This window comes from Mauremys mutica, chromosome 6 (genome assembly GCF_020497125.1).
Source record: "Mauremys mutica isolate MM-2020 ecotype Southern chromosome 6, ASM2049712v1, whole genome shotgun sequence".
NCBI lineage: Eukaryota > Metazoa > Chordata > Testudines > Geoemydidae > Mauremys > Mauremys mutica.
The window spans coordinates 68,762,873-68,781,847 of NC_059077.1; the positions used below are offsets into that span (position 1 = coordinate 68,762,873).

Below are 18,975 nucleotides of genomic sequence, written 5' to 3' on the forward strand. Positions count from 1 at the left end.
GAGGATGTACAGTGTGTTTGCAGTCTGTAAGAGTTAATACAGGAAGTTCAGGCGACCATTTAAACTCTTGATTTGTGAAGAGATGTGAGATTGCTCTAGGACACTGCCAGTGATGAAGAGTTTGCTAGGCACTGTACATTGTTTAGTGTTCATAGTCCTCCTGCAACTTCCTTTTAGAAATTTATTGTGATATTTAAAAATCACCTTAAAAATTCCTAATAATCTGATTTAAAAAAAACTCTAACAACCTTAGTTAGGAAGGATTCTCATCTTTCAGTTATGGAAAGGAGTTTTACATACTGCCCACATAGCGAACTGCTTGGTTCAGACTATATTTGCAGTACCAGACATTCCTTTTTCGGCCTCATGGTGGGATGTTATCTCTGATGAAACACTGCTAGTGTCATGGATTATTTTCCCTCTTGAAAAGCTGCTCATAGAACCTGATTCTGCAGTTCTTCCTTGAATAGTTCCAATTCAAATCAGTGGGAGGTCTGCCTGTGGAAGGACTTAGCCAGTTAGGATCGTGAAAAAAAAACCAAATAAGGTTGTTTATTGTATGTGAAATATTTTAACTCAATATCATAATTATCAATTTTTTCCCACTCCTAGAGTGAATTTTTTGTTTGGTTTGGTATTTATTTAGAAAAGTTTGGGAGATGACAGTTGATAAAATATAGTGAAGTATCTGATACCTATTGTGCTGAAGGCCCCCAGATCCTGCAAAGGCTTACTCATGCAGCCTGTATAACTTTGAGCATGTGATCAGAGCTGCTGAACTCATTGAGGCTACTCATGTGCTGCAGTTAAGCATATGAGTAAGCTTTGCACGAAAGGGGCCTAAAATTTGTCATGTGGTCACAATCCTGATAAAGCTTTCATACATTCTAAACTTTACATACTGTGAGTAGCCCATCAATTTCAATGGGACTACTCACAGTGTGGAAAATGTAAGCATGTAAGCAATCTTAGCATATGCAGGGCCTTAATCAAAAATTACAATTAGAGGATATAAGAATTTGAGTAAACTTCAGTTTTATATAAATATCTTTTACATCAATTTCTCTTTTATATAAAAGTTCTTTCTAGCTTAAGTAAAATTATGTATTGAGTTGTTTAGTTATGCCTTTGACTCCACAATACAGTGGTTTAGCAAATGGTATTTGACATATTTAGTTTTCAAATTCTGTCAGTTGTAATGTTGCTAATGACCAACTACTGCATATGTGTGTGTTTGGTTATTTTTTAAAAAGAAGTTTGTAAACCCTTTACTAAAGTAGACCTTATATTTTATTATTTCAGTTGTTCATGGTGGACAACGGAGCAGATGACTGGAGAATAGCCATGACTTACGAGCGTATTTTCTTCATGTGCTTGGAAATACTGGTGTGTGCTATACATCCCATACCTGGGAACTATACATTCACATGGACAGCCCGGCTTGCCTTCTCCTATACTCCATCCACAACAACAGCTGATGTGGATATTATTTTATCTATACCAATGTTCTTAAGACTATATCTTATTGCCAGAGTTATGCTTTTGCATAGCAAACTTTTCACAGATGCCTCCTCTAGAAGCATTGGAGCTCTAAATAAGATAAACTTCAATACACGTTTTGTTATGAAGACTTTAATGACAATATGTCCGGGAACTGTACTGTTGGTTTTTAGTATCTCATTATGGATAATTGCTGCATGGACTGTCCGAGCTTGTGAAAGGTAAGTCTCTTTTTCCTTTTATATATATTTAAGAAATGTAAATGTCTTACAAAGTGTTTTTCTTCTAATCCTTTGGATATTATCTCATTCTCTTATGTTGAGGAGTGGGACTTCCAGTATCTGGGGCATGTTGTATTGTGCTTTTTGTATCATGGCTCTCTGGAATGCTTTATCTTTTGACCTTTGAAAGGGATTTTTAAATTGTCAGAGATTTCTCCCATAGCATTGTGATGTGAGGTTTTTTACTTCACTCTAATTTTATCTGAGTGCTTTATTAAGAGTAGCCTAGAACATTAAAGTGGATAGTGGAACATGAGTGCCATAAACATTACTTTTAATACTAGTCTTTAAAATTCTGCATTAATATTAGATCTCAGTCATTTTAGCTTATGGCTTACTACAGTTATTGACAATGGTGTAAATAAATCAGTAATCGAAAAAGCCAGTGAAAAACTGATTCCAAAAACTCTCTCATAATTCTAGTGCCCTTTAATGAAAATGAAAAATCAAAGGTGTAGTCCCAATATATTCTATTGACAGAGATCTTTTTATTTTGGTTAGGTTGAATGCATATCGTTTATATTTACAAATACTTGATTTACTGTGGTAGAATACAAATATAACAATAGAGGAAAGAGGTAGGCGTTATAGTGGTTGACACTTTTTTCTGAAGTCCAGAAAAAGTGCACTTGATAGCCTGATATTTTGTTAACTTATGTTTCAAGCTTCAGCAACAAACAGACGTTGAACAGGCACAGAACAAATCAGTATCAGTAGTGACACCATCAAATCTGATTTCTCAAAAATACTACTTACAAAAAGAAATGAGCAGGGTAACTTCTGACTACTGTGGACTTGAGTGAGTGATAGAGAACAGGTAGAACAGGACCATTTCATTGAAACAGTTAGGAAGAATCTCTGAAAGATTTGATATCTGGTGTGGTTCTCAGGCCCTACACTGAAATACCCTCAATTACTCATGGTGGAATACCTTCTTCAAAATATTTTCAAGATTTCCACTATCAATTGCTGATCACGCTCTAGCCCTTTGCCTATATGCTCATTTTGAAAACTATTTTGCAGTTGCTTTCTGGCAGTCAATTGCTGTAGACATGTTGTTTTTGAAAGTTGCTTGTCACATCTCCACTCAGTTAGATAAGGGGAAAAGTGGCAAATTTTATAAACCCAATATGGAGGTGATCTTGTTATCACAGTCTTCCATGTTAAAAACCTCAGCACTGAAAAACAGTGGAATAAAGTGTGATATAGTATGTTCCTTTGGACTGTCAATGATCCAAGTGCTGTGGTGAAGATGAACAGTGTATAGCATGTGATGCCAGGAATAGCTCGTCATCAGAGTATATTCTGAAACACCATGCTAAGGATCATATATCATGTTGTTTATTGACAGAGACAAGGTAAATGAGGTGATATCTTTTATTGGACCAGCTTGGGTTTGTGGAATAGCTTTTGACCAATACAGAGCTTTTCTTCAGAAGACACTTGTAACTTCCACCAAGAGAAGATGGTCCAATAAAAGATATTATCTCACCTACCTTGTCTGTCTCAGTTCCTGGGTCCAGTGTGGCTACAACACTACAAACGTTAGTTATTGTCTGTCAAAATAGTCCCCTCAGCTGGGACAGGTATAACAAATTATTATTAATATATTTTATTTATTAAAAGTCAGTTTCTCCTCCTGAATATGTTAACAATAAACTTCAAACATAATTCATTTTTCACCAATTTTGTCCTTTTTTGATCATATTGCCTCCAATTTCCCTTCAGTTGGGACACCATCCAGTAGCCTCCTAAGAGGAGCTGAGCAGATTCAACTCTACTTAACACCATTGTTTTTTAATATACTGAAATTTAATTATTATTGAATCACTCTATTATTTGCCCTGTATTAAATGAATATTCAAAACAGACTATGATAAAGCCAGTTTCTGTCAAGAAGAAAGGTACTGAATGAGAACAGTGAGGTTCCTGAAAAGCACTTAAGCATGTGAGTGCTTTTGCTAATGTGATCTAGTTCCACTGCACTCAGACAAAACTGCAAATATATCATGACTGTGACTTGTCTTATTCTCTGCAAAACCGATGACAGAATTTGTGAATTTTGAATTCTATTTGCAGCTCTTGAATTCACTATAATGAACGAGCATTGGCCTGCTAAACCCAGGGTTGTGAGTTCAACCCTTGAGGGGGCCACTTAGGGATCTGAGGGAAAATCAGTACTTGGTCCTGCTAGTGAAGGCAGGGGACTGGACTCAGTGACCTTTCGGGGTTCCTTCCAGTTCTGTGAGACAGGTCTCTCTGTCTTTATTATATATGTGTATATATATATAGGAGATACCAGGCAGGATCATTCACTGATTTTATTTATTTATTTATTTATTTATTTATTTAAAAAACAACACCAGATCAACATACAGTAGTCCTAGAGTTAACTTTATACTTGGTGTAACTGCACTTCCTTCAGTAGAGTTAAATGAGAGATTAGTTTGGCTCCTTATTGTTAGTAATTATGAATTTTTAAAGCTCTGGCCTAATGCATGGGGAATTGGATACTCATTTCCTATCATTAATGGGAGTTGCATGGCCAATTTCCTGCACATTACACTTCATATTTCTCCTGAAGGGATTATGCTTCATAGAAGAACTGCACTGAATCAGTGTCACTGGCCCAGTTACTAATTAGTCAAATTTAAAATATTGTGGCTCCTCACTCTGTAATGAAGTACAGTAAGAAAGTGCCACAGGCACCGAATGCTAAAAGGTGTGTCTATTTTTAAACCAATGTCATCTCCTTGTATATATTCATAGATATAATAGTAGTTAGAGATGGAAAAGACAATTTAGATCATTGAGTCCATTCTGAGATTAGTGCAGTTATAATCTCCAGATAGAGGATGGATCTGAAACTGTATGTATGGGCTTGATTCACTCCCTAGCTAAAATTTACACAGATAACCACATGTTTCGTTTACTTAAGTTGATTTTTCCATCATAAGTAGAAAGAACATAAGAACATAAGAAAGGCCGTACCGGGTCAGACCAAAGGTCCATCTAGCCCAGTATCTGTCTACCGACAGTGGCCAATGCCAGGTGCCCCTGAGGGAGTGAACCTAAAAGGCAACGATCAAGTGATCTCTCTCCTGCCATCCATCTCCATCCTCTGACGAACAGAGGCTAGGGACACCATTCTTACCCATCCTGGCTAATAGCCATTTATGGACTTAGCCACCATGAATTTATCCAGTCCCCTTTTAAACATTGTTATAGTCCTAGCCTTCACAACCTCCTCAGGTAAGGAGTTCCACAAGTTGACTGTGCGCTGCGTGAAGAAGAACTTCCTTTTATTTGTTTTAAACCTGCTGCCTATTAATTTCATTTGGTGACCCCTAGTTCTTGTATTATGAGAATAAGTAAATAACTTTTCCTTATCCACTTTCTCAACATCACTCATGATTTTATATACCTCTATCATGTCCCCCCTTAGTCTTCTCTTTTCCAAACTGAAGAGTCCTAGCCTCTTTAATCTTTCCTCATATGGGACCCTCTCTAAACCCCTAATCATTTTAGTTGCTCTTTTCTGAACCTTTTCTAGTGCTAGAATATCTTTTTGGAGGTGAGGAGACCACATCTGTACACAGTATTCGAGATGTGGGCGTACCATGGATTTATATAAGGGCAATAATATATTCTCAGTCTTATTCTCTATCCCCTTTTTAATGATTCCTAACATCCTGTTTGCTTTTTTGACCGCCTCTGCACACTGCGTGGACATCTTCAGAGAACTATCCACGATAACTCCAAGATCTTTTTCCTGACTCGTTGTAGCTAAATTAGCCCCCATCATGTTGTATGTATAGTTGGGGTTATTTTTTCCAATGTGCATTACTTTACATTTATCCACATTAAATTTCATTTGCCATTTTGTTGCCCAATCACTTAGTTTTGTGAGATCTTTTTGAAGTTCTTCACAATCTGCTTTGGTCTTAACTATCTTGAGTAGTTTAGTATCATCTGCAAACTTTGCCACCTCACTGTTTACCCCTTTCTCCAGATCATTTATGAATAAATTGAATAGGATTGGTCCTAGGACTGACCCTTGGGGAACACCACTAGTTACCCCTCTCCATTCTGAGAATTTACCATTAATTCCTACCCTTTGTTCCCTGTCCTTTAACCAGTTCTCAATCCATGAAAGGACCTTTCCTTTTATCCCATGACAGCTTAATTTACGTAAGAGCCTTTGGTGAGGGACCTTGTCAAAGGCTTTCTGGAAATCTAAGTACACTATGTCCACCGGATCCCCCTTGTCCACATGTTTGTTGACCCCTTCAAAGAACTCTAATAGATTAGTAAGACACGATTTCCCTTTACAGAAACCATGTTGACTATTGCTCAAGAGTTTGTTTTTCTATGTGTCTGACAATTTTATTCTTTACTATTGTTTCAACTAATTTGCCCGGTACCGACGTTAGACTTACCGGTCTGTAATTGCCGGGATCACCCCTAGAGCCCTTTTTAAATATTGGCGTTACATTAGCTAACTTCCAGTCATTGGGTACCGAAGCCGATTTAAAGGACAGGTTACAAACCTTAGTTAATAGTTCCGCAACTTCACATTTGAGTTCTTTCAGAACTCTTGGGTGAATGCCATCTGGTCCCGGTGACTTGTTAATGTTGAGTTTATCAATTAATTCCAAAACCTCCTCTAGTGACACTTCAATCTGTGACAGTTCCTCAGATTTGTCACCTACAAAAGCCAGCTCAGGTTTGGGAATCTCCCTAACATCCTCAGCCGTGAAGACTGAAGCAAAGAATCCATTTAGTTTCTCCGCAATGACTTTATCATCTTTAAGCGCTCCTTTTGAATTTTGATCATCAAGGGGCCCCACTGGTTGTTTAGCAGGCTTCCTGCTTCTGATGTACTTAAAAAACATTTTGTTATTACCTTTGGAGTTTTTGGCTAGCCGTTCTTCAAACTCCTCTTTGGCTTTTCTTATTACACTCTTGCACTTAAGTTGGCAGTGTTTGTGCTCCTTTCTATTTGCCTCACTAGGATTTGACTTCCACTTTTTAAAGGAAGTCTTTTTATCTCTCATTGCTTCTTTTACATGGTTGTTAAGCCACGGTGGCTCTTTTTTAGTTCTCTTACTGTTTTTCTTAATTTGGGGTATACATTGAAGTTGGGCCTCTATTATGGTGTCTTTAAAAAGGGCCCACGCAACTTGCAGGGATTTCACTTTAGTCACTGTACCTTTTAACTTTTGTCTAACTAACCCCCTCATTTTTGTATAGTTCCCCCTTTTGAAATTAAAGGCCACAGTGTTGGGCAGTTGAGATGTTCTTCCCCTCACAGGGATGTTGAATGCTATTGTATTATGGTCACTATTTCCAAGCGGTCCTGCTATAGTTACCTCTTGGACCAGCTCCTGCGCTCCACTCAAGATTAAATCTAGAGTCGCCTCTCCCCGTGTGGGTTCCCGTACCAGCTGCTCCATGAAGCAGTCATTTAAAGTATCGAGAAATTTTATCTCGGCATTTCGTCCTGAAGTGAAATGTTCCCAGTCAATATGGGGATAATTGAAATCCCCCACTATTATTGGGTTCTTAATTTTGATAGCCTCTCTAATTTCCCTTAGCATTTCATCATCACTATTACTGTCCTGGTCAGGTGGTCGATAATAGATCCCTACTGTTATATTTTTACTAGAGCATGAAATTTCTATCCATAGAGACTCTATGGAACCTGTGGATTCGCTTAAGATTTTTACTTCATTTGAATCTACACTTTCTTTAACATATAGTGCCACTCCTCCCCCTGCACGGCCTGTTCTGTCCTTCCGATATATTTTGTACCCCGGAATGATTGTGTCCCATTGATTGCTCTCAGTCCACCAGGTTTCTGTGATGCCTATTATATCTATATCCTCCTTTATCACAAGACACTCTAGTTCACCCATCTTATTATTTAGACTTCTGGCATTTGTGTACAAGCACTTTAAAAACTTGTCCCTGTTTATTAGCCTACCTTTTTCTGATGTGCCAGATTCTTTTTTATGTGACTGTTTATCATCTGATCCAGCCCTTACATTATACTTCTCATTCCTCTGCTCCTGACTATAACCTGGAGATTCTCTATCATCAGACTCTCCCCTAAGAGAAGTCTGTGTCCGATCCACACGCTCCTCTGCAGCAGTCGGCTTTCCCCCATCTCCTAGTTTAAAAACTGCTCTACAACCTTTTTAATGTTTAGTGCCAGCAGTCTGGTTCCACTTTGGTTTAGGTGGAGCCCATCTCTCCTGTATAGGCTCCTCCCATCCCAGAAGTTTCCCCAGTTCCTAATGAACGTGAACCCCTCCTCTCTACACCATCGTCTCATCCACGCATTGAGACTCTGAAGCTCTGCCTGCCTACCTTTATTCTAGTAGGTTGTTTTAAGTGTGTCAGAAAATAAACATTACAGTTAGAAAGAATTTATAGTTTTACGTGGCATTATACATCATTACCTCAATATAATGCCACCCGATATAATATGAATTTGGATTTAACACGGTAAAGCAGTGCTCTGGGTGGGGGAGGAGCTGCGCACTCCAGTGGATCAAAGCAAGTTCAATATAACACGGTTTCATCTATAACACGGTAAGATTTTTTGGCTCTCAAGGCAGCGTTATATCGAGGTAGAGGTGTACATGGCAGTCTAACATTTTAATTGTTTTTTGGGGGGGAGGGGAGGCAGATTCTTATTTGACAGAAATTAAAACTCTGTCAGGATTTTGATTTATTTTCCTGATGAGAGATAATGAAATAAAGAAAAAGTAACTGTTCTGTTCCACAAATATCACTAATTCTCCTACAGACACAGTGGTCGATAAAGTGCTATAACAAATTGTTTTAGTGTTTCTGTGACTGTATATCTTCATATCAATTTGTCTGACTATTCCAGTGAGTGCAAAATAGTGTGGATGGAGACAGGACTCACCAAAAAAATAATAAAAATCATGGAATGCATATTAGTCTTTATCATACCATTCCAAAGCACTCATGGAGGTTTATGCATAGCCAGGAATAGCTAATGGCAAACAGAAAAGGCATAACAGATTTTCATGTAAGTGCTGTAAAATCCCGAATGCTCATGTTAGCAACAGAAGAGCAGCTGAATGACAGTAACCAGTCCTGTGTGGTTTAAACTGTTTGGCCGATCGGTTGTCCCACTGGGACTCTGGAGACTGTCACATCATAGACCTCATGGAAATGTGGTGGATAGGTTTGAGTGGGAATATTCATGGTTGGGAAGGAAACCTCTGTCTCTAGATTAGTCATTGCTTTGACTATCCTTTGGCTTGACTTAGTCTAAACACTTTTTGAGCAGGAACTGTCTCTTCCTCAGTGTTTTGTTTGGCACTGAGCATAGTGTCAGCTCTCAGCAATTAACAATAGTGGGTGGCATCCTTTGTATTGGTGTGTGCATGAGACATTTTACAGGATAAAGCTTAAGGTCATCCTTGAGGGCGTTAGGTGGGATGGAAATGAGAGCAGGCAGGTAATGTGTACTGAGTGTAGGCAGTCTAGCAACATTCCAGGATAATCTGGCAAAAGAAACATGGAAGATGAGCATAGTGGAGGCATTCAAGTCTTTGCCATATATGCAACCCTGGAAACCTGACTGATTGCTTGTGGTTTCTAGGGCTGCAAATGTGGCATACTGTTGAATACCTACACCTCACCAGCAGGTATCAGTTTGATGCACAGTTGTCTGTCATGAATGTGCTTCCTAAAATATATCTTAGTTTTATCTGGCCCAACTCAAGAAATGCTTAATTTTTCATTTGTCTTTTTGAGACACGTGAATCTTAATCTACAACACTCATGAATGCCTTTGCTTACAGGGTCCATTATTCAAGTGTGAAAGTAATAGTTTTTTACTGTCTCCATCATAGTGATCTTTCAGTTGTTGATGAAATGGCTCTTCATTCCGGCAGTCAGTCATTACAACAGGTGAAATATAAATATCTTCAATCTCCACAAAAAAGTTAAAAACCCATTAAATTTTTAGTATTTTATAATTGAAAAATGGCTTGGCAAATTTTCTTCAAACTTAAAAAAAAATTAAATTAAAACCCCCTTTGTTTCAGGCCGAAAACAGATTATTTTTCCCGGCACAAAGGAGGATCAAAAAGAGAGCTTAAAATGGAATGCTGGTTGCAGCCATAACTATAATATTCTATGCATATATTCCAGCGTGTCTCTGTAAAAAGACACTCATTTACATTGCTGTATGTCCAGAGTAGCTCCATTCACTTCATTGGAGTTTCTCTGAATTAACAGCAGTTTAACGGAGTTCAGAATTGGGTCCACTACATTTTTTCTTACAAATGGCATTGGCATCTTGTTTGCTTTTGTGTGTGTCTCTTTTGACTTTTTTGACTGTGAAGCCATTTCAGACAAAGAAGCTTATGTCATCATTTTTCCTCATTCAGATTCTGTTCTGTCCTGCCTGTCCTGTCCTTGATTTAACTCAAATATTTGTTTGCTCTTTTTGTGTTCAGTTGGACTTCCTCTGTACTTGCTGTACAATCTTTCATTTTTCTATAAATACATGAACTTCTGTGTACCTTATTTTCTGGAAATCAGATGTCATCTCAAAGGTTTCTACAGGAAACTTAGAAATCGTAAGTGTGAGGCAAATTCTAGAAATCTAAGAATCCCTTTTTTCCTGCTGACAACTCAGACATGTCAAGCCTCTAAACTCTCATTTGAAGATGAAAAGTTATTTAGATATCTAATTTCCTCATGACTTGTGCCCAATATCATTTGCTGGTGTGAGGGGGAAATATGTCCTAATGTATTCATATAAAGCAGAATGCCACATTAGGCAGTAATGTGTGCTACCAAAACTAATATCATATGGTAAACTGAGTAGACCCCTATTTTCTGCATGGGCTATCTATCTATTTTTAAAGACTTTAATATAGACGTTTACCAGAGAGATTGAAGTTACGTGAATTACAGTATCTCCCAGATGCCTTAATCAGGATTGGGGCCCCATTATATTTATAATCCTCCGGACATATATGTAGTAAAATCTATTCCCTGCCCTGCAGATCTTACAGTCTAGTTGATAGTGATGTTAAGATCTGGCCTCCACCTCCCTTTCTGCACAGTTTCTCACAAGTTTCATCCAAATCTTGCTCCTCCTCTCAGATTGCCTTTTCTTCTCCTCCTATATCTCTCCTCCTTCTTTCCTGTCACAGAGGCAGAAGTTTCTTTGCTGCTCTCCTCCTCTAATCACCCATTTGTCTCAGTGACTCTAACCCAACTCTTATGTCTCTTACACCCACTCTTATCTCATCTGTCCCTTTACTCTTCTCCTTAACCTCTCATTCTTCTCTAGCTCTTTCCCTTCACAATACAAACATGCTTTAATCTCTCCCATCTTAAAACAAATTCCCCCTCTTGTCTCTCCAACTATTACCCTTTCTCCCTTTTCCCTTTAATGTCTAGGGGTATGTCTTCACTACCGGCCGGATTGGCAGGCAGCGATCGATCCAGCGGGGATCGATTTATTGCGTCTAGTCTAGATGCGATAAATCGATCCCCGAGTGCTCTCCCATCGACTCCTGTACTCCACCAGGCTGAGAGGCTCAGGCAGAGTTGACGAGGGAGTGTCGGCAGTTGACTAACCATAGTGAAGACACCGCGGTAAGTAGATCTAAGTACGTCGACTTCAGCTAAGTTATTCACGTAGCTGAAGTTGCGCAACTTAGATCGATTCTCCCCTCCCCCCCTTGTAGACCAGGCCTAAGATCCTTGAACACACTGTCTACAATCACTATCTGGAGTTCCTCCTCCAGTTCCATTCTAAACCCTCTCCAGTTTGGTTTCTGCCCTTTGCACTCCACTGAAATTGCACTTGGCAGAGTCTTTTATGACTTCTTCCTAGCCAAAGCTCAGAACCAGTACTCCTGTCATGAATAGTTAGTAAAGGGTTAAAGCATAGTACCTGGTGGGCACCTGACCTGAGGACCAATCAGGGAAGAGAATTTGAAATTCCTAGGAGGGAACTTTTCCCCTCTGTGTGTGTGTGTGTATTGTTCTTAGCCGTCTGGAGTTACAAGAGTCCAGATGTTTTAATCAAGTCTACAAATTTCTACCTTTCTGAACTAATTTCTTCTAGTCAAGATAGTGAGTATTAGAAAGATACTTGGTGTCCTCACCTAATAATCCTATGCTTGCAATTCTGTGTGTTTGTTATTGATTATTCTTAATTCTGCTTGTACTGGTTGTACTGAGAAGGAGAGGGGATTCTCTCCAGAACTTAGCAAGGTTATACCCTATGAGTGTCCAGCTTGGACTCATAGAGATTCTGTATTTTCTTGTTTTCTTTTAATAAATTCTTTCTATAAAGATTTGATTAAATTCCTTCCACTGTGGATAGCGGAAGGGGCTAAGACGCTCTCTCTCGGTGATTCACAGAGTGGCTAGCAGAGAGGGATGGGGGAAGTGGGCTGCTTCCCTGTGTGTGGGAGATTCAAGGAGTTTGAATCAAGGTATCTCTCTCTCCGGAGCAGGCTGGAGAGAGGGAAGAGAGGGGAGGGGGAAGGTTCCTCCTCTGTGAGTTGATCTGTGTTCCCAGGGAGTGTCTTTGAAGGGAGACAGGGGGGAAACAGGGGTGTCCCGGCCCACGTATTGACCGCGGTGGTGGCAGCAAAGGAGACCTACCCTAGGATTTTGGGGTGGGGGAAGACATGCGGGTCCTCACTTTGAAACCCCCCAGTTTCAAGTGAGGGTGCAGACTCTGACAACTCCCTTCTCCTTCACCTGTCAGCTGTCTCTCGGACAATAGACTGTGGTGTTCTTGAAATTTTGTGCCCCGTTGGCTTCCATGGTTCTCTTTTCATCTCTGTAACCACTTCTTCAGCATGTCCTTTGGAGGATCCTTCTCATTTCTCCTCCAACTTTCTGTGTGGGGGTCCTCAGAGATCTGTCCTTGGTCCCTTTCTCATATCCCTCTACAGCTGGTTTCTGGGTAATTTCATTCACAAACACAAATTCAACTGTCATCTGTGATGGGGTGTTCACCCCCACACAGGATTAGGAGGGTTAAAGTGGCCAAGTAAGCCAATTAACTGCCCAGGCTGCACCTGGAGGAGTAGCCAGGGAGCAGGGAGTTGATTAAAGGAGGCTCAGGTGGGTGGGAATAGGCTGGGCTTATAAAGCTCAGGAGCTGAGAACAGAGAAGGCAGCTGGGAAAGGCTACAAGCAGTCAGTCCGTCTATTCCTCCCTGGGAAGAGGAAGTTGGTTTGGAGCTGGTACTCCCAGGGTTGGGGAGGCAGAAACCAGGAAGAGTAGGAAGCACTTCAGGAAGGAACAGTGAGGGCTGAGAGAGTAGAGCCTAGAATTTCTGAGCTGAGGGCTCCTGGACTGGAACCTGGAGTAGAGGGCAGGCCTGGGTTCCCCTACTGGCCACTAGGGAAGTGGCATCATGGCACCACAGAAGAAGACTGTCTGAGACTGTTTGCATAGAAAGACTTAGAGGGTAACCCTGGAAGTGGGAAATACAGATGGTGACCTGGCTTGAGAGCCGAATCATGAAGAGGACACTATGGTTCTTTGAGCGAGGCAGGTCTGCAGGATGAGAGGATAATGGGAAAGGCACCATAATGAAGAGGATGCACCAACTAGCAAAGCTAATCCCTAGGTTGGCCAACAGGAGGTGTCACTGTGGTAAACAGCCCATGTGACACCATGTCTATGCTGACAAATCTCAGATCTACCTGTTTACTCCAGACCTGTGTCCTTCTGTCCAAACTGAAATCCCAGCCTGTCTCAGTGATATATCATTATGGATGTCTATCCATCAGCCCCGGCTCAGCAAATTGCAATCTTTCCCCACTCATATCAGTTCAGAAGATCTGAAGCTGCAAAGATCATTTCCCTAGCCTTCCCCTTTGACTACCTTACCCCTCACTTTGCAACCTTCCACTGGCGTCCTCTTCTTTATTGGATCAAACACGAGTTACTTGTCTTCACTTTCAAAGCCCTTTGTGATCTTTTCCCACCCTATCTATAATCTCTCATTCAGTATCCAGAGATAGACTCCCACCTCCAATCTTCCCATAATGCCAGCCTCCATTGCCCACTTGTTGAATTTTCAAACAAGCACCTGCACCCTTTGGCCTGGTCTACACGGGCGGGCGGGGGAGGGGAGGGAATTGACCAATCTAAGATACACAACTTCAGCTACGAGAATAGAGTAGCTGAAGTCGACGTATCTTAGATTGACTTACTTTGTGTCCTTGTGGTGCGGGATCGATGGCCACCACTCCCCCGTTGACTCCGCTTCCGCCTCTCGCCCTGGTGGAGTTCCGGAGTCGACGGGGAGCGCATTCGGGGATCGATGTCTCGCATCTAAATGAGATGCAATACATCGATCCCCAGTAGATCGATCACTGCCCTTTCTCTCGATGCTGCCTCTCGTGCTTGGGAGCAGCTCCCCGTAAATATCTATCTGCAAAACTCCCTCCTTATGTGTCTTCAGATCCCAGCTCTGCGGAGATGTCTACAAAAAAATTGACAGAGTTCAGGTTGCTGGTGATCTGAGGCCACTGCCTATTATGCTGACCAATATTGTCATTGTTTCCCTGGACTCCCTTTTTAGTCTGTTGTTATCCATCCGTTGTCTTATACTTGGATTATTAACTCTTTGAGGTAGGGACCTTCTTCTTGTTCTGTTTGTACAGAACCTAGCACAGTGGGATCCTGATCCATGACTATGGCTCCTTGGTGCTACAGTAATACAAATGCTGCTGCCACTGCTGCTGCTGGGGGGATGGATAGCTAAGTGGTTTGAACATTGGCCTGCTAAACCCAGGGATGTGAGTTCAATCCTTGAGGGGGTCATTTAGGGATTGGGGGTAAAAATCAGTACTTGGTCCCACTAGTGAAGGCAGGGGGCTGGACTCAATGACCTTTCAAGGTCCCTCCCAGTTCTGAGAGATAGGTATATCTCCATATATTACTAATAATAAACAAAATTTTTCATTTTTTTCAGCTAACTTGTCTAAACAATGCCAAAAAGAATATGAAAGAAATTGTTCTCTTATTTTTATCATCACTGTCCATTAAATGCAGAATCTCTTATTTCCTTTTGGTTTGATTGAAATTGAAACACATTACTTGTGATCAGGTTTCTTCAATGGTTGTAAAAGTAATCATAAAATATTCATTACAACAGTGATCAAACATGCCCTATTATCAACTTGATTTATGACTGTACCAATGCTATGAATGATCAAATATTTTTCTTTTCATTCCAACTTTAGTTTTGCATGTTGCAGAGTGAATGTTAATTACTGTAAGTGTAAGTTGTAGTGCTTTTAAATATTTCCACTTTAAAGGGCTAAAAATATATGTAACCATTTTTGTAACTGTCCTTTCCATTTGTGAAAGTTACCAGTAGACACTAACAATATTGTTTTACAAAACAACAATACAAACGTAACAATAAATCATGGAAGCTTTACCCTTGTATGGTATACACAACCTGTTTGGGGGCAGATAAATCCTGGAAGGCCCATACCCAACACAGTGTGGCTGATCCAGGGAAGAAACTGACCTTCAGTGTAATGGTAAAGGAAAATAACTATGTACCATGTTGTTGCACAGCTTGAAGGGGGCAGAATTCGTGTACAATGGAGATGCACCAGTTCATACTAACGGTGAATTTGACTCCACTCTGTTTTAGAGTCTTCCCTTGATTATTTTCTGGAGCGATGATGGTTGTGGTTTTTGCCAGAACATTGTGGAATATGAATTAGAACACTTTGCACTAACATGTTCTTCTATTAGCCTTGATTTATGGAATTACTTTCACTATAATGGAAGATCACAAAAAAAAGGAGTAATGTGTCAGTGAGTAACATTCTCTCTTTAAGCAGCAAAGAATCCTGTGGCACCTTATAGACTAACAGACGTTTTGCAGCATGAGCTTTCGTGGGTGAATACCCACTTCTTCGGATGCAAGTGCATTCTTCTTGCATCCGAAGAAGTGGGTATTCACCCACGAAAGCTCATGCTGCAAAACGTCTGTTAGTCTATAAGGTGCCACAGGATTCTTTGCTGCTTCTACAGAACCAGACTAACACGGCTACCCCTCTGATATTCTCTCTTTACAAGATCTCAGGAAAAGGTGTTGGTGAACCAGGGCAATGTCAGCCTTTAACCAGTCCAAAAAATGGCATATCCAACACAACAGCTACCTTAAAATTTCTTTCTTTAATATTTAAGTGCTGGAGATTTTATAACTGCTTAAAATAATGTCTCTGTTTTTATTTTTTAGTTTAATCCAACTAAAGCTGGAAAATCTTTTGGGGCCTGAATCTCCTTGTACTTGCACTATTTTTATGCTTGTGTAACTGTATTGATTTTATTGACATTACTCCTGATTAGAGCTGTGCAAAACTTGTCCGATTTATTTTTTTTCTTTCTGAAAAATGTAGATGCAAGCTGGTTGAAACATTTTTGTGAATTTGTGTCAACTTTCAAGCAAATTGGGCTTTGGGGTATTCTGCAGTAAATTACTCTCAATGTCTCCTACTGAAGTTGTTCTACTTTGCATGAAGTTCTTGAATATTTATTGGGCCAGACTGAATGAGAATGACTCTATGGCTTGGTAGCATGGGCGTTCACCTGAGGGTGTGTATAGGAAAGTAGGGGACCTGGATTCTAATTCCTGCTCTAATGAATATTAATTAGTTATTTGAAATGGAATAATTTCAGCAGGAGAGATTGTGAGACCAGCAATAGAATACTCTCTGGCTCAGTGGCTAGAGTATTTTCCTGGGATATGAGAGATCTGAGTTCAAATCCCTTTTCCACTCCAGGCCAAAGAGGGACTTGAACCCATAGACGAGGTGAGTGCTTAAACTGCTGGGCTATAGAGTGTAAAGGGTGGCACTACTACAACAGTTTTGTAAATTTCATTTGCTTTTTGTTTTTTAAAAAGGTTTAAAAATGCCTGAAAGCAGAACATTTTGTTACCATCAAAACAATCCCCCCTCCCCCAGCTTTTTGAATAGTAAAACAAACAAACAAAAACCCACAAACACTCCTCCCTCCCCGCCCCCTTTTGGGTTGATTTAATTTTAAATCTTTTTTTTTTTATTGTTTGGAACTGAGAGTAAACAGAAAAATCAATTATTTCCACAGTTCTACTCCTGATTTCACTTGTGTAAATTCATGTAGAATCAGGACCAAATCACCTAGAAGTTTCTGGGGCCTCAAAACAGCGGGTGAGCAAAATCACAAGTGCTTCATTATCAAACCACAAGAGTGTGAAACAGAGAAGTGCACAGTTGCTTTCAAGGACAAAAAAAGTCTGGTTTAATTTGGATTCTTCAAAACATGATATAGATGTGTTGACCTTCCTCCCATAGAAAGAAAGGTGGTCATGTTCCCAAACTGATACTGTTTTTTTACAGGAGATTGGAAACTGTATATGTTCCTATAATATCCTTATTCAGTGTTCAAAGTCAACGATATAATCTCTGAAGTCTGCTTTCAAACGAAGACAGATTTTAGTGTCAAAGCAGAATTTTTTTCCTGCGTAATGTATAACTTAAATTGTTTTGACTGCTTTTAAAGTGAAATATTCTTAATAGTGCAGTGTCTTGCCTCAGAAGGGCTCTATCCCTGAGGAAAAACTGTAGAATATATATGGTAAACTGATTTATGCTTCAGTACAATCTTTCACTTTTTTTTAATCTTTATTTTTTGTTGCCTCTTAATTTAGGAAAGAGTTTTACATTCAAATGGGGGGATCTTAGGCTTTACCATCTGTTTTCTCCTGCTACTTGACCTAGTTTGTAAGCTACAAAAAAGAATATAACATTTGTAACATAGTAATCATTTCTGTGATAGCAGATTGGGGGACTGTGGACCAACTTCTGTCCTTAGATATTTATACATCAACTTTAATATGAGAGTAGAATTTGACCCTATGCCCTAACTGCATAGTTCAGCTGTAGGAGAAACTGGGTTTTGTAGGAGAAATTTTATATGCTTCAAACACTGATACTTACATGAAGGGAATACTGAAAAAGTACATTGTTTCTCTTCCTTGCATGAGAATTCCTCTTTTAAAACAAGATGGCAGTAATATGCAGTTTGCTAGTTTAATTTGATTTCTTTTCCATCTTTGTGGACTCCTTACATCTCCTTGCGTTTGATGTTATTTTATGTACTGAGAAACAGCATTGCTGAGTTTTACCTTGAAAATTTCAAAATCAACCAGAGATTTTAATAACCTTTGCCCTAAGTAATTTTGCAGATGTCAGTTATTTCTGTGGCTAATGTGTTAAGAACTAACCCTAATGCCTTGTCTGCACACAAAAGTTGAAGCAGTTAAAATAAGGAATCAACTTAAGCTATATCAATAAAAGGCACTTTTAAACCCATTTAAGAATGTCCACACAATGGCAGGGACATCATTTCAGAAAAAAAAAATTGGGAGAGGGAGGTGCCAAGTTCTGTTACCAAATACAATATAATCATAAATGTTTTTATCTTGTAAATTTTGAGGGGTGGGGGAGAGATGAGGATGAAGGGCAAAACATGGAAGACATAATGGAAGATATAGACCTATGAAAAGTCCAGACTGGAGGGGGGGGAAGGATGGAGAGGAGAGAGACCAACTGCCTCCTTCGCTCGTAGCAAATGGTGCCCCTGCACAAGGGGTCTGCAACCAGTGCAGTTAAATCAGTGCATCTTGTGTGGAGACCAGTCCTAAAATAGTTTTGGAAACGTGTTTGATATTTGAACCAGTAATGTCACCTTCAGTTAATGGTTACCACTGGGTCTGGGGAATAAGTGTTCTCAACCTGGATAAACTGTTAACAGCAGGGACTTGACCCCTTGTGTTTATAGAGTGGAATCACTGAATTCAAGTAGGTTTCCTGTTGTACTGCAAAACAGCTATAGATAAAGCTACATATAAGTATGTAGCAAAGCTAATCCATTGCCCAGTTCTCAAAACCAAATGGCCAAACATATTCAGAATTTAGAACAGGAGAATCGGTGTAATAGGCAGTGGGCTATAGGAATGGGTGCTTTTACTGGCTGAGAGTCAGTGTAGGTCTATGCTTAATACTTTTGCCGGTATAGTAATGTAAGTTAGGGTTGTGATATTATTTTTATTACATTTTTATCACAGCAGAAGGCCTAGTGTAGTATTAGTTA

The 18,975-nt window shown here is 39.8% G+C and overlaps 1 protein-coding gene across 5 annotated transcripts in view; it reads left to right on the forward strand.

Moving 5' to 3' along the window:
• The window catches only part of KCNN2 (potassium calcium-activated channel subfamily N member 2), a 176,863-nt gene that overhangs the window by 84,177 nt on the left and 73,711 nt on the right, over positions 1-18,975 (forward strand). For all 5 annotated transcript variants that reach the window (XM_045020092.1, XM_045020090.1, XM_045020089.1 and 2 more), the window contains one exon: positions 1,303-1,721. In XM_045020092.1, the coding sequence (XP_044876027.1) occupies positions 1,303-1,721 (419 nt within the window). The remainder of the gene's footprint in view (positions 1-1,302; positions 1,722-18,975) is intronic.